Here is a 19,947-nt window from a genome sequence, read left to right on the forward strand (position 1 = left end):
TTTTTGCTTGGTGTGTAAATTAGGTATTTAACTTTGGATATTTACTTTCCAGACTGACAGAAACAAATCTATTGCTGTGCTGTTTTAAAGGGTTTTTTAAATGGCTGCTCTTATGTTCTGTGCAATCTCTACTGTAAGCTGTGTGAAGGAACTGCATGGTTAGAGTGGATATTAGGAAAGGGTTCTTCTCCCAGAGCGATTGGGGACTGGAATAGTCTCCCCAGGGAAGTGGTCACGGCCCCAAGCTTGCCAGAGTTCAAGGAGAATTTGGGCAATGGGAGGCACAGGGTGGGATTCTTGGGGTTCTCCGGTGCAGTGTCAGGATTACATACTCAATGATCCTGCCATAGGTGTAAGCATCTAATGTCTGTGGAGTCTGTATGCTGTATAAATAGATAGTGTGTCCTGAGCTCACCTGGCAGTCTCATTCCTTCATTCAGATAGAAGACCCCTGACTGTTTTCATGCCAGTTTGGGGTCTGTTTTGAAGCTGTCCTCCTGGAACTGAGAACCTTCCTTTGTGCTTTTGTCACTAAGTTTGTATTGGGCAGAAAAAAATCTAAAGTCTAGCTCCTTCTCTAGGAGAAGAAGAAAGCACAAAACATCTCCAGATGATCCCAGTGAAGCAAGGAGGGTGCCGAGACTCCCGGGTGAGAAGGAGACATGAGCGCAGAGTTGTGCGGAGAGGTGGAAGGGGTCTCTGGTGGGCTGGCTACAGCCCGGAGCTGCCTGCACGGGCAGAGCGGGATGGTGACCGCAGGCAGGAGCGCCCCTTTGGGCGAGGCGGATTCCAGCCGTGAAGCCTGGATTCCCCCGTGCCATCGCTGCGTGTTTCGTGCAGATGTTGTGCATTAGGGCCCGGGGCCGGCCGGGGGTCAGCGTCCCCCGTGTGCTGCGGCTGGCCGGGCACAAGCGGCGGGGCCTCGGGAGCGGCGCCGGGGGCGCTCGGGGCCGGGCCCGCCCATCCCGGCGGAAGCGCTGGTTGCCGGGGAGCGGCGGGGCCGGGCCGGGGCCTCGGCTGCCGGCGGGCGGGCCCAGCCCAGCCCAGCCCGGCCCGGCCGGGAGCGCTTCTCCGCGGCCTCCCTCGGTGAGTCCTCTCGGGGCTCGGCAGCGGCGCAGGCCGGGGACCACGGGGAGACGGGCCGGGAAGCGCCGGGCCCGGGGCAGCGCCCGCGGGGGAGGCTGAGGGGCCCGGCACCCCGGCGAGCCCCGGGCGAAGGGAGGCAGGAAGGGCCCGCAGGGGTGTCCCGTTCCCCGGCGGTGTCCCCAGCGCGGTGCCGGCTCTCGGCTTGGGCTCGTCCTTGCAGCCGAGAGGAATCCCACGCGTTGAGGTGGGGCCTCCGTCGTCATCTGTCCTTTCCCTCCGGAGTGAGGACTGGGCTGCAGCTCTGTAATTGCCGCATCGGCCTCTGCCCATCTTCCAGCGCTGAGCGCGGCCCTCGTTCAGCTCCTGCCCCAGCTGCTGCAGGAAATCCGTCTGACTCCCTGGGAAGACTGTCCAAGCTGGCTTTATTCCTAAAGAGCTGTTGGTAGACACCAGCTTGCAGAAATGCAAATGCCACTATCACAGCTGGCTGTACCTGTCCCTCTGTTTTCAGAGAGACAAAAGGAAAAATGGGTCTTTGAGACTGGCAGATGGGGAAGAGCTGATGAGACCTGGGGAAACCTGCGTGGAGAATAGCGTTAAAAAGGAGAATATTAATCTCTCCCATAGTAGTCAGCAAGGAGAAGGCTTAGGCAGGGACAAAAACCACTGGGTAAGTTCACAGCACATTGACCTCTGGTCTCGACTTCCAGTTCTTCAGGAGAAATAGTCACAGATCCATTGGTGGTGTTTTGGTGCAGCCCTCAGGCATGGAAGTTATCCTGATGTGACTTTCCATTTCAGCTAACACTGTTGAGGAAGGAATCAAACATGCAAGACCAGCTGCACAGAGATTAGCCCTTTGATTTGCTGCAGATGACTTGCTCTGCTTATCACAGCTTATCACAACCGTGGGATGTTTTTCCCATGCTTTTTGCAGAGATTGGCTCATGAAGGCAAGAAGCTGGGCTGGCATCAGCTCTGTGTGTGGTAGCAGCTTCCTGGCCAGGGACCCAAGCACAGTGAAAATGTCATCTGTGAAGAACAGGGAATGCTTCAAAGTCAGATGCCAAGGGTTCAAGGCAGTGAAATGCACCTGCCTGAGGCTTGTCTGTTCCCATGGTTTGCAGTTACCTTAACTATGATGCCAAAAACAAGCCACAAAAGGAAGCTGTGGTTCTTACAGGCTCTGAAAGGGCTCTGTTTACCAGGGGGATAAGTAGCATTTTTACCACTTGGTCAGCTGCAGCAAAGGGCACAGAGTCAAGTTAATGGTTGTTAAACTTGCAGACACTGGGAGAGAGAGAACTGGAGCCTGCATTGCTTGGTTCCTGGGCCAGCATAAAGCCATGGTTCTGGTGGGGAAGGGAGCAGCACACTGGACTGAATGAGCAGTGTTGAAGTTGTTGGGTTACTCCAGCAACTGCTCTGTGTCTCCTGTAGCTGTGCAGGGTAGCTTGGAGCTGTGACTCTTCCCTAGGGAGTCCGCAGGCTAGTGGGGGGGAGAGAGGAGTGGCACACTGGTATCTGTTTCCCTGGATTTATTCAGCTTGGTTCTGCAGAGTGTGCCTGCATCTCACAGCCTGTGAATAATGGTGTGTGTCTGGTGGCAGCAGGTACTGAGTTGTTGATGTTTAGGTTTCTGATGTGGTGGTAAAGGAGATGCTTTCCTGGGTGCAGGCAGCGGTCAGGTCACTGCCCAAGAGGGCTGACCCTGTTCTGTCATCCCTCTCCTCTGTGTTCATAAGTATGTGTTCTTGCTGTGTTTCCCTGGTGCTTGCTCCAGTGCTTCTCTGATCCCCCTGTGGATGTAAAAGTCATGTTCCTTTTGGACAAAAGGTTACATGGGCAGCAAACAAGCCCAGTGAAAGAAGTGACTTGTTTGATGCAGGGGCAGTGAGTGCAGCTGGCTCAGCACAGGACTGTTGGTGCTGCAAAGCTGTCCCGAGAAATGAAGCAGGGGGGAATGACAGCAGAGGTCTTACAGTCCCTCTTGGCAGGAGTGAGGCGTGAGGCTCTTCCACTCGTGTCCCCCAAATAGGCCCATGGTCAGCAGGAGCAGAGCAGCAGCTCGGGAAATCTGTGCCAGTGCTTGGTAACTGAGGCTTGGCAGCTGCTTCCCAGGGCTGGGACCCTGCTGCTGGGGGCTTGTGTCCCTCCTAGCTCCCTGCATAGGCAAGATGCTCCCTATTGTAATGAGGTTGTCTGATCTTGCAAGATCCCAAGCCAGAGGTGGTGTGACTTGTAAATCAGGGAGTGGGTGTCATTTGCAAATTCCCTGCAGCAGGGCAGGGTGCAGTTGGGATGTGAAGGTATGAAATGAGCCTTCCATCCCCCACCTCCCATCAACTTGCCTTTCCTCCTTCAGTCCCCCACAATAATTGTCTGCTCTCTTACAGGTCTTGATTTCAGCCTGTCATTTTGCGTGTAAATCACTGGGTTGGGACTCGAGTTCAGATCAAGATCAGATGTGCATTTCAAAGCCAGTAGCTGTTCTGGAGTGATCTCATGGTGAATGTTTGCTTTTTTTTTTCCCCCTCTAGAATAGGAGAGGCTGTTCTGGCTTAGTTGGATCCATTATTGAGGAGATTAAATAATACCAAGCCAGCATCCTTTTATCTCTGTCCCTGCTTCTCAGAAACAGCTTTTCCAGAGCAGCTGGGTGCAGGATGCACATGCACACTGGTGTGCAGCAGTGAACACTGCTTGCATTGCCTCTGCTGTTGTGTCCAGGAGATGGATAACAGCATTTTGCTAATGGGTCTCATGTCAACAGGGGTGATTTAGCAAGGAAGACTGCAGTGCATTAGTTGCTATGACTCAGACTCACTCAGCCTTGCACTGATCATTTATTGGTTTATAAATTAAACTGCAGATGCTACGTCCTGTCAGTGCTGGTATGCCAGGGATCCTGAAAGGGGTTCTTCCCATTGAGTTGTCTCAGAAATGTTTAAATTACTGCCTCAGGAGTCAGGGAGTACAGGTTGTAGCCCCAGCTCTTACAGCAGTGGCTCCAGCCAAGCTGCCCTGGCGCCTGTCAAAATTGTGGTGTGACTCTGATGAGACACTTGTGGTATCTGCTGAGAGCTCAGCAGCAGTCTGTGCCTGCTGGTGTGGCATCCTGCATGCTCATGTTCTGAGTGGGTATAAAACTGCTGTCCAGGAGGTCTTGGTGAACAGTGCAGGGAAATTGGTGCTGGCTGCTCCTGTCCCTTCCTGGTGGAAGGGTCTGTGCTTCTGTTATGGAGAGAAGCAACAGGGACCTGTGTGGACCAGGGCAGGGACTTGTGGATCTGTGCTGCTTGGAAAAGTAATTCTGTTCTCCCCAAGACCTGAGAAACCATCTGGGCTCTTCCCCAGAAATCCAGTCTCTGCCCCACATGGTCCTGGAGTGAAGTGCTTTGTCTTTTTGTAAAGTGTTTGTCTTTCTGGGGGTCAGCCCCAGCCTGCTGAGGGGTGGTGACAGCACAGGTGTGTTCTCAGGGAGGATATGGCCATGGAGGGCAGGAGCTTCAGCTTCCTCTGGACTAATTGTGTTTGAAGCACAGAAGCCATTTAGAGGGAGCCCAGGGTACAGGATAATTCAAATCTCAAGCTAAAACCTGTCAGATGATGGCCAGCTACCTCATGTTTCCTGTTCACTCCTTCTGTGTCTGCATTAGATGCTTCCATATGGGAGAACAAAGCAGGAAGGATTTTTGTACCAAAGGTACCAATAAATATTACAGTAACTGTGGACATTTTCAGCACTGGTAAAAACACTGATTAGACCCAGAGCAGAGACAGTGCTGTTGGACCCCTTGTTTCACCTGTATGAAGTCCAATTTGGAGTTGTTGCTACCTGCAGGACATCTCTGGAGCTGGAGGTGAGGTGTCAAACAAAAGTCAGAAATTCCCCTATACATATGTGTGTATATATCTATATCTATGTATATCTATAATGTGACTTTTCAGTGGCTCAGTCAGTCCTGTTCATTTCTGTTCTCAGTGGTGGTTGGCTTCTGTGGCAGAGGCAGAGCAACGTGTGGCAGGATGTGTGAAGGGCCATCCAGGATTTCTGGACCCATTCCTCCAGACCCAACACTCTTTCCAGAGTATTACAAACGCCCCTTCTCAGGTGAGTCCTTGATGCTTGTTACAGGTTTTGGGGTTTGTGCTTTGGCATGGCACAGCTTGATGTCCTTATCCCTTGGTGTCCTCAACAGTCTCTATTCATATTGATGAAGGTGCTTCTGATGCTGATCCTAAAGTGGTACAGCTGGTTGAAAGATGGGAAAGCATAAGGCAGAGGTGAAGAGGGGGGTCTTCACATTGTTTGTGAGCTGTGGGTGCAGAAAACTGAGGTAAGATCATTTCCTGACAAGGTTCTCCTTTTTCTTTCTCTGCAGCTCGAGGGAGGCTGGAAGGAAATGCTCAGAAGCTGTGTTTAACCTCTGGCCCCCTGGACTCAGTTCCCAGCCCCTATCCTGCTTTGGGCAGTGCCCACCAGGCCCAGCCAGCCCCTCGCATTCGCCCCAGTGGGAAGGACTTCCTGGAGAAGGGACAGAAAGGGACACTCAGCCTCTTACTGCAGCTCCAAGGGCTCTGCCTTGACGAAGGGATGCCAGTTAAGAGTAAGTACAGCCAAATCACTGCTGGCCTCAGCTGCCTTTGGGGCCAGGGATGAAGCATTGGGGATTTGGGGTGGATTCCCAGGATCTGTTGCCTGGGGACAACTTGAGCTTCACAGGACTGGTCACCCCACCTGCAGCTTTTGGCCTGGCAGTGCAATCACCTGTGCTGGAGCCAGTGATGTTTTGGCTCCAGTCTCAGGTTTAGAATGGGAAGAGGGACTTGAAAAAAGGTGCAAAAATTTGGACTTCTTTGCAGTCAAACTTCTGTATGAATCAAACAAAACCTTGATGTGTTGAGGAACACGGCGAGTTCCTAATTGGTGAAGCCAGGCAGGATCTTGGAAGAGTGTCTGTATGTGGATGTGAGAGCATCTCTGCAAAAGATGTTCCCTTCTCCAGGGCAGGGATGTCACCCAGAATACATTCAGAGGTCCAGGAAGGCGATAAGGTTGAGTCCTGTGTGTCATTTTAATGTACTTCATGTGCTGGCATTGCCCTGGGCTGGTGCCAGTGTGGTAGATGCCACAACTGCTGTGCCCAAGCAGGGAGGGAACAGATGAACATGTGGTTATGTCAGCTGAGATACTCCCTGTCTTGGAGAGCCCAAGGAAGGATAATTTTTGATTCCAAAACAAAACAATCCTTAATCCCTAATCTTGGTTGTGTCCACTTGAACATGGGACAATGGCTGACCCTGAAACCAGGAGCAGTGCAAGTCCAAGGCTCTGCAGCCCTCTGTGCTTCAGAAACACCATGTGAGCTGAACTGGGAATTGACCTTGCTTTTGAGAGGATGCTGGCATGGCTTGTCTGGCATAGTCCATACTGGCACAAGGGGAGAACAAGGGAGTCTGTGAACACCAGCAGTGTGCACAGACCTGGTCTGGTGCTCATCTGGGCACGGTGGGATCCTCTGGCAGAAGGCTCAGCCTGGGAGTGTGCATCTAACAGGGGCAGGATGCAGAGATGGTCTGGTCTGCAAGGGAGGGAGGGAAGAACTTGCTGGTTCTGTGGGCTGTTGGACCAGCTTTGGAAGGGATCTGTGGCTCTGGTGCCAGCGCTCCAAGAGCCTCTATCCTGTGGCAGTGTCTGGGAGGTGAAGGTGTGTCTCCCCTTGCTGAGCAGGGAAAGAGGCCAAGGACTACGAGAAGGAAAATGTGAGGCGGATAAAGGAGATTCAGAGGAAGTGCAAAGAGAAGGAGCGAGCCCAAGAGCACAGCCAGCCCAAGCCTGTGAAAGCTCTGTGGAAATCCCAGAAATACGAGAATGTGGAGTCAAAGGTGAAGGCCAAGCTGCAGGTTGGTATCTGTGGAGGAGCTCTTGAACTCTCCAGATTTGGGGTATGGCTCAGCCATGGAGAATGGGGGGTGATGGAGACAGGGGGGTCCTGGAGCCCACAGGATCTGGAGGCACCTCAGTGCTGAAGCACAATGTGGCAGAGGGGCTGTGAGTAAGAGCATGTGGTTTGGATCCAGAGATTGATTGCTGCAATAATCCCTGTCCTGCTTCTCCCTCACAGCCATACTTTCTACCAAGAGATGCTCCCATCTGGCTTTTCAGCTTCCCTGTGTTTGGGGCAGTGCTTCTCTGGGGTTTGTGCCAAAAGACTGTGGCGTTTTACCCTGTGGATCGTGGTTCTCAGAGGTAGATCTGCAGGCTGCACTGAGCCCCAATCCAACTGTTCCCACCGTGTGGATGCACAGTGGGCAGGGTGTTCCACACATTCTTCCCCAAGTGATTGTCCTGGTGAATAACCACTGCTCAGGGGGGTCACACAGACATCTCCAGGCAGTCAGGGTGGAGGCCTCATAGGTCAGCACAGCCTGTGAGGGTGCTGAGTTGGAGCCTTTAAGTTCCTCCTCATCTCTGCATTGCTTTCCCTTTCTGTGGCCAGCTTTTGGTGCTGAAATGACATATATTGGTAACAACTGCAAAAATTTGTCAGGATGATTCCCAAGCCGGTGGTTCCAACTGCTGTGTCCCTTCCTGGTGTGTCACCAACCTCTGATACCTGTGACCCTTCCACACATGGGAGCAAACCCACGAGTTCTTCAAGAGCACAAGCCTACGCTCTTGTTTGACAAATCCTCTGGATCAGAGGAAGATTGAGCTCATTTCTTCCTTTGTTTTGGGGAAAGGGGGTGGTCTCTGCGCAGGCAGTTTCTGCGTGGTGCGTTACTTGTGCTCTGTGTATTCCTCCAGAGAGGCCCTGCCACTGACTCATGATGCTTTAACTGTTGCTGTGGCCCTCCTAGAGCTGAGGTAGTTCCTGTGAAGAATCTCCATCTTCTGTGGAGCTGCTGCTGCTACTGAGAGTTTCAGTTGATTCTGCTGGATCTTGATGACTAATGCAGAGCTTTTTCTCTGTCATCTGTCCCTGAGGCTGTTAACTGTAGCAGTTGTTTTGGAAAGGGTTCTGGCAGTCCCAGTACTCCACAGGGGGAGCTGGGGCAAGCTGTGCTCTGTGCTCCTGAGGTCACAGATTCAATCAACTTCGAGCCAGCTGTGTTGGGTAAAGGCAATTCTCATTAACTTACCAGAGAGACCCAGATCTCCTTTTGAAACAAGACTGATCATCTTCTGAGAAAGAACAGTCTGGGCAGTGATGAGGGCATCCCATACCCTGCTCCTCACACCAAACCCAGCAGTGTGGCTGCCCAGTCCCATCAGTCTGCAGCTCTGCCCAGCTGAATGGGCCAGGCAAGAAGGAATCTTCCCCAGGGAGCTGCAGTTCAGCTGAGACCTTGGGTATTTGTAGAGATCTGGGGGTGGCCCTGTGCAATTCCCATCACTCCCCAGGGCAGAGCAGTGCCCCAGCTGCATTTTTCATTAGGTCACCCACTTGCCACACTGTAAACTTTCAGTTTTCAGGGTTTGTTTGACTGTCTGAGATAGTCCCAGACCACCTGCTAGACAACAAGTACTATCACTCTGTGCCACAGCCTTTGAAGATGCCCCTCAGGTACAGTTCTATCAGACTCCTTCACTCTCTGCTTGTTTTTCTTTCTAGAGTGATATAACCACAGATTTGAGATGCTGAACAGAGCAGCATTTGAGAGCAGCACCTCAGCAAGCAGCTGCATCCCTACCTGCTTGATCCAAATGTTTTTCTGCAGAAAATTTAGTGATTCATTCAGTGGCCAGGTCTGGATCTGTTGCTGTTTGTTTGCCTTTGCTGACTGACTACAGATCCCCAAGATCTTCTGCTGGGCCATGGCAGAAAGCCTGTGCTGTCGTGTGCCTGCTGGAAACCTGTGGCTGAGCTCGAGGTTCACCACCCAAACTTGGTTTAGAGGATTTTTCTTTGCTGCAGCCTCCCTCCACTGGTGGATCTTTTCTTGCCTTTCCCAGGAGACCTCCCCACCTCCAAATCCCGAGGCTGTGAATTTCCTCAGGGCATATTCTCGCTGTGGCTCTGGGATCAAGCCATGCAGACCACTGTCCCCAAGGCCTGTCAGAGCAAAAGCAGGAGCAGACACAGAGGCTCCAGAAGCACAGGGTGCTGAAACCAAGGTGAGTTTCACTGATCCATTGCTCCTGCTTTGAACTCTTCATGTCTTCTTCTAAAGCGTTGGGTCAGATGTGCTGCATGATCAGGGAGATCTGTAAATGCTGTTTCTGGCTGAAGGGAAGGAACAGAGTCTTGGTCACTGGGGTGGTGAGATGGATATTCAGGGTCTATTAATTCTAGCTTCATCCTCACTCATAGTTAGGGAGATCATGAAGTTCCCTGTGAAAATTCCACCTCTTCATGCCAGCAATCTCAAATCTGCTCTTCCAAGGGCTTTGCAGGAGGTCTTGGGGATTTGGAGGCTGTTCCCACTGTAATCAAAGGAACTGTGGCTTCTGGATGTTAGATAAAAATTTGGGAAATGGGTGTGCGTTTTAGTAAGGAGAGTTAAATCAACATTGGTAGTTAAACCTTGCAAGTAGTCTGTTTGGGAGGTCCTAAACAGCTCCATGACTCATGTCCTTTTCCCTTGGCAAGTGTGAGATTGTCAGTTTGTTGGTTCCTAAATGCCATGAATGACTTAATTAAACAGGACATGATCTACAAAGGAGAAATACCAGGGAAATCTTAAATGCAAACACAGCCACCTTCTCCATTGTTTCATCCAGCAGAAGAGCTGTGGTGGAGGTGCTGTCTCTGGGGAAGTGCCCCAAGGATCAGCAAAGTTCCTGCTCTGCCAGGGTTTCTGTTGCATTTCTTGGCCTGGTGAGCGCCCAACCTGTTTTTCCTCTGCCCTCAAAATTCATCAGTAAGAATCATGGGGACTATTGTCAAGCCTGTTTTTTTCTGTCCTTCTGGCTTTTAAGGTATGTGGTCATCTTGGGGACCTTACAGAGGCCAGGTTTAGGCTTGGCTTTTGGTGCCTGCTTCCCAAACCATGGCCATAGCTCCTGCCTGTGTGTGGCTGCACACTGAGACGGGCTGTGCTGAGGGTCTGTCTGTCCTGCTGTCACACAATTCAGTATCTTGTGTGGTGCATTTTTTCCCTTGCGTGGGCAGTGGCAGCTGGCTGTGTGCACATGCCCAGCCTGCCCCTCCTGATGCCTCTCTCTCTCTTCCAGGTGCAGGTGGAGAGCAGGAGCGTTGACTTCATCAGGCACAACGCCTGCAGTGCCAAGCGGGCCCCTCTGCGCCGCTCCCAGTCCCTGCAGGCGCTGGCCGAGCTGCTGGAGCAGAAGCAGCGGGAGCAGGAGGAATACAACGCCAAGCAAAAGGGCCACGTCCCCCAGTAGTATGTGTGCCCCTCTCTGCTCCATGAGACTGCAACAGCCTTAGTTGCACTCCCCAGCTTCTGCCTGGAGAGATGGGCTGGGCACAGAGGTGCACTCACAATGTGCAGCAGTGCTATTTTCTGTCACCTGGGGAGTAAACACTGTTCCTCCTGCTTTCTTGACCTAACCAGCATCCCATGCCCAGTGTAACAGGGTTCAGAGGGAGTTTTGTCTCCTCCTCCCTTGCTTCCTGTTGTACAATGATGTTGATGTGGGGAAGCTCTGTGTGCCTTGAGAAATGTGCTGCTGTCCCTCTAAGTTTTGTTCCATGTGATGTGGCTTTGGCATGAAAAAGTCTGGTTTTGGAGAGGCAGAGAGCTTGCTCTATCTCACAAGTGTTCATCCTGCCTTGGGCCTGGCATCCAGGGAACATCCAGCTAGGGCTGTACATTTTGGGGCTCTGCATGGAAAACAGACCCTGTCCTAGGACTGACTGTGGTGCCAGTCCTTTGGCTGTGCTGTCTTCTGCAAGCATCCCTGGCTGTGAGCTGCTCTGTCCAACTTCCTTCTGCCACTGACCCACAGATGGTTTGGCGAGGACTCAGTGAGCCAGAAACAAGGAGCAGCAGCCCTTGTCTGCAAGGAGCCTGTGTCACATCCATCTGAGTGCATCTCTCCCAGCAGCCCCGTGTGGAGCACATTTGCTGGCCCCTGTGTGTGATTTAAACACGGTGTATCCCCCCCATGAGGGTGTGTGCCAGCACGTGGGTCCCTGGGGCGCTCAGCCAGTGACACAGAACCTGGTGGGATTTGAAGGGCACATTCCTGGCCTCTGCCTGTGCCCCTGGGCCACTCCTGCCAGATGTGCTGACACCTGCTCTCCTTTGCCTCCAGCCTGCTGGAGAGGAAGGAGCTGTGGCGCAAGCAGATGGAGGAGCGGCTGCGAAACCTGCCAGACCCCGACACGCCGCCCGGTCACACCATGATGCCCGAGAGCCAGCGGCTGGAGACCCTCGGCAATCTGAAGCAGAGTGAGAGGAAAAGAAACAGGGATTGCAGCTCAAACAGACAGTCCTAGACAGGATAAGGGAGAAGAGACACAGGGACACAGATTCCTGCCACTTGGAGAGTTGCCTGGATTAAGGCATATGTAGGCAGGATGTAACTGTGTGCATGGAAGGAGCAATCAATGTCCTGCAGGTTACAGGACTGGCTCTCTGCAGCAGACTTGTCCAGTGGACCTGATGTTAGGATTGCTATTACTCCTAAAATCTTAGAAAGATTTTGGTTGAAAGGCACCTTCAGAGGTCTCTAGTCCGATCCTTGGTTCTCAAAGCTGGAGCAGGTCCCTCAGATCCTTATCCAGCTGAGCTTTAAGTAGAAGGATTCTAGGCCCTTGTTCTAGTGCTGCCATTGTGTTCGTGGTTATAGCACCAGGAAAAGGATGGGTTTCTTTGCTCTTCAACTTACACAACTTTTTTTTCTCTCTTTTTACAGGCCAGGAACAGCTGACAAAGGACCTGGTTCTGCTGCCCATGCGTGGAGACAGCCTCAAGATGCAGAAGAGGCGGGTAGAGCTCGAGAGGAAGCTCTCCCAGATAGACGAAGCAATCAGAATTTTCTCAAGGCCAAAAGTCTTCATCAAGTTGGACTCCTGAGCTGGTGGGCCCAGGTGTGCTGAGCTGCTCTGCCTGAACATCCTTTGTTGCTGGGCAGGAATGGACATCACTTTTTGGGAGGGAAGGAGAGGAAGCCAAGTTCCAGACCCTGGGCTCATGCAGGTGCCGATAAGTGTCCAATATGCAGCTGGCATCTCCTGCTCACCTTTCAGTGCTGTATCTTGTCCACAGGAAAGGGAGGGAGATGCGCTAAAAAAGGCCCTGCTCAGTGGTCTGGAGAACAATTGTCTCCTTGGCTTCTCACAGATCAGCTCTCTGCTCTGGATCTGTGGCATCACCTCTTACTTTCCCTTTTTTTCCTACTTCTAGAAACTGGTAGGAGGTCTCTTGTGCTGCTGCCTGTGGTATTCCTTGCCACTCTCTTTTTCCTGAGCTGGACCATGGTCATGGCTCATCCTGGGCACCTGAGAGCTCAGGGGACAGCTTGGGGACAAGAAACAGGCACAGAGCTTCAGTGTTTTCTGCCCAGGGAAGGGCTGGGCTGTCAGGAGGGTCCAGTCAGATGTCTGGAGGAGCCTTTGTTGTCTGTGTGGCAGAAGATACTCCAATAAATCATCATTTCCATCTTGCAGTGTGTGTGCAGCTCCCAGTGGGCCCAGCAGGGCCTGAGGAATGGTGTGGGCAGCAGAGACCATCAGCACTGGCACAATGCACATGGGGTGAATTGTGGGGTTCACAGGGCTGGGTGCTGGAGCATGGTGGTGGGACATGGACTGGAGAATGTGCAAAATCCTGCTGGATCTCCATCCACAGGCTGCCAGGACAGGGCTAGGAAGGTGCCACGTAAGTGAGCTCACTGCCTTACCTTCAGATGCCTTACCTTCAGATGCCATGCAGGAACCTGTGCAGACCTTTGCAAGGATCTTGCTGAATGAAGCAAAGAAAATTTTAAGCTGTAAGAGATGGCTGGAGGACTTGGTGCATCTCCTGCTCAGCAGAGGCATGGTGCCACAGCTTGGAGCCATATCCAGCTGAATTAGGAGAATCTCCAAGGATGGGATTGCCCCCATCACCTTGCTGGGGCTGGCTCCAGACAGTGCTGGCCTCAGGAGGAACATTTTTTCCCCTGAAATCCCATCAAGTTTTCTCTTCTTGCAGCTTGTGCTGTTGTTCTGTCTTCTTTTGCTACACAGGGTGTGCACAGATCCCCAAAGCAGCTGCCTTTTTGCAGGGGTTGCTCCATCCTGGGCAGGATTTTGTTGGTGGGGATATTGTGGCATATTCCAGCCATGCCTGTGCCACCTGGCACACTGCAGTGCCCTGGGATGTCAGGGCCAACGCCGCTGCCAAGGGCTGGGGAATATTTTGGCACTTGTGGAGGTGAGATGCCAACTGGAAAATCACCCCATGTGCCCCTGGGGCCACTTCAGGACAAACCCCAAGCCAGGCTGAGCTGGCTGGATGAGAGTGACTGGGGGCCATGGGCACAGCTCCTGGGCACCTCCCTGCCCAAAACAAGCCTGGGCCAACCAGCCCTGCTGTCAGATCTGCTCTCCGGTCTGTCTGGGCTCTGGCTGTGTGCTATGAGTGTCCTCAGCCCTTGCTGCACTCCCTGCCTGCCCTGGCCTGAATGAGGCTCTGAATGGAGAGTTGGTGCTGGCTTTTCAGACCCTGAGACCTGCAGGTCTTCCTCCTTGCCAGTCCCACCACAAGCCCTTGGCAGCAGTGAGTGCCACCATCAGCTTGGGAGCCCCAGCAGAGCAGCAGGGACAGGGGCAAGTCCCAAGCTTGGGGCTGAAGAAGGAGGATGAGGCTGCACTATCCCCAGCAGTGTTTACAGGGCTGAGTGACAGCCAAGGTGCTGCTGCCAGACCAGACATCCTCTGCATTAGTGAGGGCTCTGCAGTGGGAACCAGGTGGGAAGTGGGGGAACAAGCAAGGCTGACTGCATCAGGCCATCAGGCCAGGTGGCTGCCAAAAGCAGCCTGGACATGTGTCCTGGGACAGGCACGATGGGTCTCGGTGGGGTCGCCCCCCACAGCAGTAAAGTCCCAAGGTGTGCTAAGGTCAAGGCCACTGCCCCCAGGCACTGCCTTCTGTGCACAGGGCTGGGGTACCCACCCGCTGTCCCCCTCCTCCCTGCAGTGACATGAACCAGGGACAAGCACGGTGCTTTCTAGAAAAGGTTTTACTGTCCATTGCAATATATTAATGATGCATATTTCAATAATTAAAAACCCCCGCTTGCTTGGAAGGGGAGGCAAGGGGGCTCAGAGTAGCAGTGCCCAGCTTGAGTGGGTGCCACAGTGGGGCTCCCAGGGTCACGGGGAGTGGGAGAGGGCAGTGGGCGGCCCCTCTCCACCCCTGCCCGCATAATCACCCTGGCGTCCACACCCAGCCCGGATGAGCGGAAACCCGGCCGGCCACCGAGTGGCACGGGCCCCTGCAGCTATAGGGTGAGAAGGGTGCCATCCTCCCGTCCGCTGCCCCTGCCAGGGCTGCCGTCGTGGCTGCCAAGGGACTGCAGGGAGCCCCGCGAGCTGTGCGGGGACAGGCTCCGCTGGAGGGGTCCGTCCGCGGGGCCCCCGTTGGGGCAGCCCCCAGGGATGTAGTGGGACGCGCTGTCGCTCTCGATGACCAGGTCGCCCTCCTCGTCGCTCTCGGCCGTGCTGTAATTGCTCAGGTACTGCGAGGCCGGGCTGGGGGTCTGCTGGCTGGGGGTGCTGTCCGTGGACATGCCGGAGCTGCCCGAGGCCTTGCTGCTGCGGATGACGTTGTTGCGCTGGTTGGCCGGCTTGACGGTGATGATGAGGTTGTGGCTGTTGGCCACCATCATGTCCGTCACTTGGTCCAGGGACTTGCCGGCCACATCGATGCCGTTCACCTCCAGGATCTCGTCGCTCACCGCCAGCAGCCCCGTGCTCTCAGCCAAGCCGCCCTTCACCAAGCGGGAGATGAAGATGCCGGGCACCTTCTCGACGCCCTGCGGAGCCACGCGCACGCTGACGCCGTCGCGGATGTAGAAGCCCAGCGGTTTGTCGGAGCCATGCTTGTGGAGCCGCACGCGCCGGTGCGTCTCGGGCAGGATGTCCACGTCGATGATGGAGGAGATCTGGCGGAAGTCCTGGGGCATCCCGATGAGGAGGTGAGGCTTGGCCCGGTAGTGTGCTGGGCGCAGCAGCCCTTTCTTCTTCCGCTGCAAGGAGTTGGAGGCGAAGACGCTGGCGTCAGACTCTGCTGTAGGGAGCAAGGGAGGACACAGGTCAGGCACTGCAGCTGCTGGGGATGTGAACGCGTGCCCTTGGCCCCAGGTGATGTGGCAGTGGCCAGCAGAAGGGCCCTGCTCACAGGTCTCACCGGCTTTTCCTCCCCAGATCATCAGCCTGGCTTTCCCTGCAGCCTGTCTCCGCTGGGGCCCATCTCCTGGGATTACCCAGCGTACACAGGCACACAGGCCAGGATTAGTGGGATCGAGGCAGTGATTCAGCCTTAATCACACTTTAAGCCAAACTCTGCAGTTTAACACTAGAGCTGCCAGCCCTGATGGCCTAGGAGCTGCAGCTATGCCCCAGTTTTGGTTTGGGGAGAGAGGACCCCCCACACAAGTGTGCTGTGGTGACAGCCAACTCCCTTACGGCCCGTCCAACCACAGGAGACATCACCAGAGTCCTCTGCCCCACCAGAGCAGGGCTATCACTGTCATGGGTTGGTGATAGCCACCGCTGTGTCCTGTAGAACTCCGCCATTCCCAAGGACAGAGATGCCTCATCTCCTGGAAATTCATCCCAGGGCTGCAGCATCCTCAGGGCCCCTAAATATCCCAGACTCTGATTTGTGCCCATGTCTCTTATTCCACCATTATGAACCTTCATACAGGGTTTGATTCCTTCCTTCTGGACCGTGGCCTGGGGCTGCTCTGTGGGGCCCAGCTCCAACCCATCATCCTTGGCCTCATCCACCAGGTGCTGAGGAGTATCCCCTGGTTCCTCTCTGGTTTCTCCCCATCTCTTTCCATGTGGGAGCCCAGATCTGGATGCTCCATGGTCGGCACATTTTCCACAGTGTCCCCTACCAGCATCTGGACCCTGCTCCAGCTGCAGGGCTGCTAGGGATGTCCCCAAGCCCAGGGGACATGGGATTTCTCCCTAGCCAAGCCAGCCTGCCAGGGCTCCTGGCTTATAAATATCTCCCTGCACACACAGCCCTGGCATATTTTTAGCTCGGGGAAGGGCGGCGGAGGCTTTCCCACAGCTATTTCAGCACACAGCTCCTCTCCAAGGGGTGCAGAGTGGCTGGGCCAGGCAGGTCCAGCACACCAAGGATGAGCCCTTTGGTGGCCCTGGCAATGTCACACACTTTCCCCTGTCCTTCCCACGAGCCTTGGCCCAGCCAGGGAGGGCCAGTGCCGTTGTCCCAGCCAGGCTGCCCCACAGGGATGGCTTCACCCAATGCAGTGATGGCACAGAGGGGAGCCCAGCTGCAGCCTTTGCTTTGCCCTGCTGTGGCAGGACTGTGAAGCCCACTGACAGGAGCACACCTGTGTGTTTGCACAGCTCCCTGCACCCGGTGCTGTGAGAGACTCTGCAGCCACATTCCTCAGCGACCCAGACCGGTTCAACGACAGCTCAGCCTTGGGATGACCTGGATCCATTTTAAATCAGCTGTGATTCACCTAGGACTTGCTCCTGGCCTCTTTGCTCACCTCCCTGTGGTGCTGCAGGCCCTGCGGCCCCTCTCCTGCGGGCACAGCTGGGTGCTGGGGCTCCCTGGTGCTGCCCATGGAGCCAGGCTCTGCCTGCTCCCTCTGCACGCTGTGCTGTATTGGCACACTCAGCCATGGGCCCTCACAGGCTCTTCCAGCAGCCCACAGCGTGGCTCCTGGGAGCAGGAGTGATGCTCCCACAGCGGCCCTGGCACACCCACCCCTGCACTGGCTCTCCATATCACAGCCTGGGTACAAGCATTGGGCCAGGAACAGGGGATGGTTGGTTCAGTGCTGGCAGCAGCAGGCACACCACGGGCTCCAGCAGCCTGGATCACTGCTGCCAGCCCCCACACCATGCAGCCACAGAGGAAACATGTTCAGGGCATCCCACACCACCCTGATGCAAAAGCCCAGGAAAACTGACACAGCGGCTGGGGCTGGCCACCAGCATCACCCCTCGCCTTCATACCACTAACACTAGAGACTTCATACCACTAACATGAGCTGGAAACACAGACTCACTCTGGATGCTGTGCAGGGAAAACTGTGGCTCTGGGTCACTGTGTGAACTGCTGACTGATGATGATATGAAAGAGAAAACCTCGGTGCTACTAAAATGAGTGGAAGGGGATGGGCTTGTTTTCCCTGCAAACAGGAGAAATACCCGGTGTGTTTGTCACTCTCTCCAGGATGCTGTTATCAGGATGTCATCAGGTGTACCTCTGCAAGGAAGTGGTTCCCTAGGAACATGCCACTAAGGTAAGGGCAAGCCCCTGGTCTGCCAGGGTGGGCACCAAGCCTTTTCCCAACACCAAAAATCCAGCAGCACCTGGCGCCCTGAGAGGTCTGCTAAAATGATGGCTGTTGCCTCCTCAAGGCAGGGAGCTGGATGGGGCTGCTGGCACAGAGCTCACAGGAGCAACCCGGGTGTTATCTGGGAGCCCACGCAAGCCTGGCTGGAAAACACAACTTCAAAGGGGTGAATTGCAAGTATCTGGCTTTGCTCACCAGCTTTGCATGGGGCTGGGCTGAGGCAGGTGCCCTCAGCTGCCAGGGAGAGCCCGTGTGGGTGCCACAGCCCTGGCAGAGTTCTGGCAGCCTCCCAGTTGCCACCATCTCCACATCCATCCACCAAAGCAGTGGCTGGAGGGTATGTGAGCAGCCATGCCCCTGCTGGCACAGTCCAAAGGTGGAACCAGCAGTACCGCGGGATGTGGCTCATCTCTCTTGACAGGAGGATGCATCCAGTGCCCTACTTACCCTTCTTCTGAATGATGACCCTGAGGAGGGGGTTGGCAGAGGACAGGGCTTTGTGGTAGTTGTCATCGTTGTTGATGGGCAGGAGGTCGCCGTGGATGTCTGTGTAGCCCAGGAGCACATCCACCCGTGGGATCTGGTGCACTGTCTGCAGCAGCTGGTAGAAGTCCTGGAAGCTGCCGGCACCGGAGCGCTTCATGGCAAAGCGGCGAAATTCAGCGTCGAACTGCAGAGGAGGGCGAGGAAGAGGAGGAAGAGGGTGACTGGGCAGGGCTATGTCCCACCAGCAGGACTGATGCAGGCAGGGCACCACACAGAGCTGCTCTGGGGCAGGCAGAGCCTTGGTGCTGCCAGCTCCGGAGCCCAGCAGCACCAAGGCAGCAGTGCCAGTCTTGAAGAGACCATCCCAAAAACAAAGTAAAAGAAGCGAAGCCGTTTTTCTGCCCAAACACTGAAGTGATGGGGCAGAAATACGGCCCCGTGGCAGAGAAAGGACTCTCTGGCTGTACCACCAGCCGTGGCAGACTCCGTGCTGCCGGGAGGCCCTTCCCTGCGACACAAGCGCTGCCGTAGCACCTGGTGAGCAACAGCGCTAATTAATGCCTCCTTCCGTCACGACGAAGGGGAAGCCAATTAAGAACAGGCTGAGGAACACTGCGAGGATCGCGCTGCCCGCGGGGGTCACACCCCAGCTGTCGGGGCAGGAGGTGGCCACCACGTCCTGACAAGGAGGGCACCCTGCACCCTGCCGGGGGTCCCGAGCAGGCAGTGCCACAGCTGGGCAAATGCCCAGCTGGATAAGGGTGCAGAAAGAGAGTGCACACATCTGGGTGAGCACAGGGATGGGTGGGTGGGCACAGGTGAATAATGGTGCATATCTGGGTGACGGCACACATCTGGGCAAGGGTGTGCCAGGTGAGCACATATCTGGATAAGCGGACACGTCTGGGGGAGACCAGAACTGGGCGAGAGCACAATCATGCAGGTGTGCACATCTGGATGCACGGCAGGGGCTCGTCCGTTGCTGGGGGTGCACATCTGGGTGATGGCACAGCCGGGGATGAGCATGCCTTGGCGAGCACGCACATCTGGACGAGTGCACATCTGGGCGAGGTGTGTCCCCGGGGTGACCGCACACCCCGCACACCCGCACCGGCGGGGCCACCCCGCACACCGGGGCTGCCGGAACGGCGCACCGGCGCCCTGCGCATCAGGCGAGCGCTCCGCCGCGACGTTCCCACGGCCGCGCCGAGCGAGCCCGCGGCCCGGCAGAGCCCACGGTGGCGGGACGCCGCGGCCGCCGGGCCGGGCTGAGCTCGGGGAGGCTCCGGTCAGCGCCGCCGCAGCGCAGGGAGCGGAAAGCCCGCACGGCCTGGCTCCCGCGCCGCTCCCTGGTGCGCGGTGCCACCCCACGTGCGCTGCCCGACGCGGGGGCGACGCGCTCGGTCGTGACCCGGCGGAACCGGCACGGGCATCGGCATCGGCATCACCGGACCCGTCCCCGGCGGGCGCTTACCTTGCTCTTGACCTCGATGACGGGCTCGGCGGAGCGCGCCGGCGTGCGGTGGTGCTTGGCCATGGTGCGGGCCGGGCCGGGCCGCGGGGCCGCGCCGCCACCGCCGCTCCCGCGGCCACGGGGGATTTTCACCGGCCATGACGTCACCGGCGGGCAGGCCGGGCGCCACCGCGCCATTGGCCCAGGCGGGGCGCGGGGCGTGGCCGGGCGGCTGCTGACAACGTCGCCGTGGTAACGGGGGTGGGGACGGGCGGGCGGCAGGACCCCCATCCTCATCCCTGTCCCCATCCCATGCCCGTCCCCATCCCAATCCCCTCCACGTCGGGCCCGTCTACCCGAGCACGGCTCCGCTCCCCGTCGGGCCGCCGGCACCGGGCACCGCGCCGGTAACCTCGGGCATCCCATGGCCGTCAGGAACCTCATTAGCGACACA

General features: G+C 55.8%; 2 protein-coding genes across 6 annotated transcripts; one reads left to right on the plus strand and one right to left on the minus strand.

Annotated features, from left to right (window-relative positions):
* Positions 1-999: 999 nt before the first annotated feature.
* ENKD1 (enkurin domain containing 1) lies at positions 1,000-12,667 on the plus strand. Of its 4 annotated transcripts, none has more exons than XM_015639668.1 (10): positions 1,000-1,086; positions 3,483-3,594; positions 4,831-4,949; positions 5,072-5,200; positions 5,472-5,696; positions 6,821-6,993; positions 9,047-9,208; positions 10,268-10,437; positions 11,312-11,448; positions 11,915-12,667. In XM_015639668.1, the coding sequence occupies exons 4-10, from the start codon at positions 5,116-5,118 to the stop codon at positions 12,073-12,075; spliced, it is 1,113 nt and encodes a 370-aa protein (XP_015495154.1). In that variant the 5' UTR covers positions 1,000-1,086; positions 3,483-3,594; positions 4,831-4,949; positions 5,072-5,115; the 3' UTR covers positions 12,076-12,667. The 4 variants fall into 4 exon arrangements, with proteins under 4 accessions (XP_015495154.1, XP_018863530.1, XP_015495152.1 ...); XM_019007985.1 differs by lacking the exon at positions 4,831-4,949 and having other exon boundaries at positions 11,915-12,089; positions 12,406-12,667; XM_015639666.1 differs by lacking the exon at positions 4,831-4,949.
* A 1,538-nt stretch (positions 12,668-14,205) lies between these two features.
* Positions 14,206-19,620, minus strand: PARD6A (par-6 family cell polarity regulator alpha). Of its 2 annotated transcripts, none has more exons than XM_015639672.3 (3): positions 19,515-19,620; positions 18,002-18,224; positions 14,206-15,270 (listed from the first exon to the last, which is right to left on the minus strand). In XM_015639672.3, exons 1-3 carry the CDS (start codon positions 19,575-19,577, stop codon positions 14,486-14,488), a joined length of 1,071 nt encoding a protein of 356 aa, XP_015495158.1. In that variant the 5' UTR covers positions 19,578-19,620; the 3' UTR covers positions 14,206-14,485. The 2 variants fall into 2 exon arrangements, with proteins under 2 accessions (XP_015495158.1, XP_015495157.1); XM_015639671.3 differs by having other exon boundaries at positions 14,206-15,273.
* Between the last annotated feature and the right edge of the window lie 327 nt (positions 19,621-19,947).

This window comes from Parus major, chromosome 11, assembly GCF_001522545.3.
Source record: "Parus major isolate Abel chromosome 11, Parus_major1.1, whole genome shotgun sequence".
NCBI lineage: Eukaryota > Metazoa > Chordata > Aves > Passeriformes > Paridae > Parus > Parus major.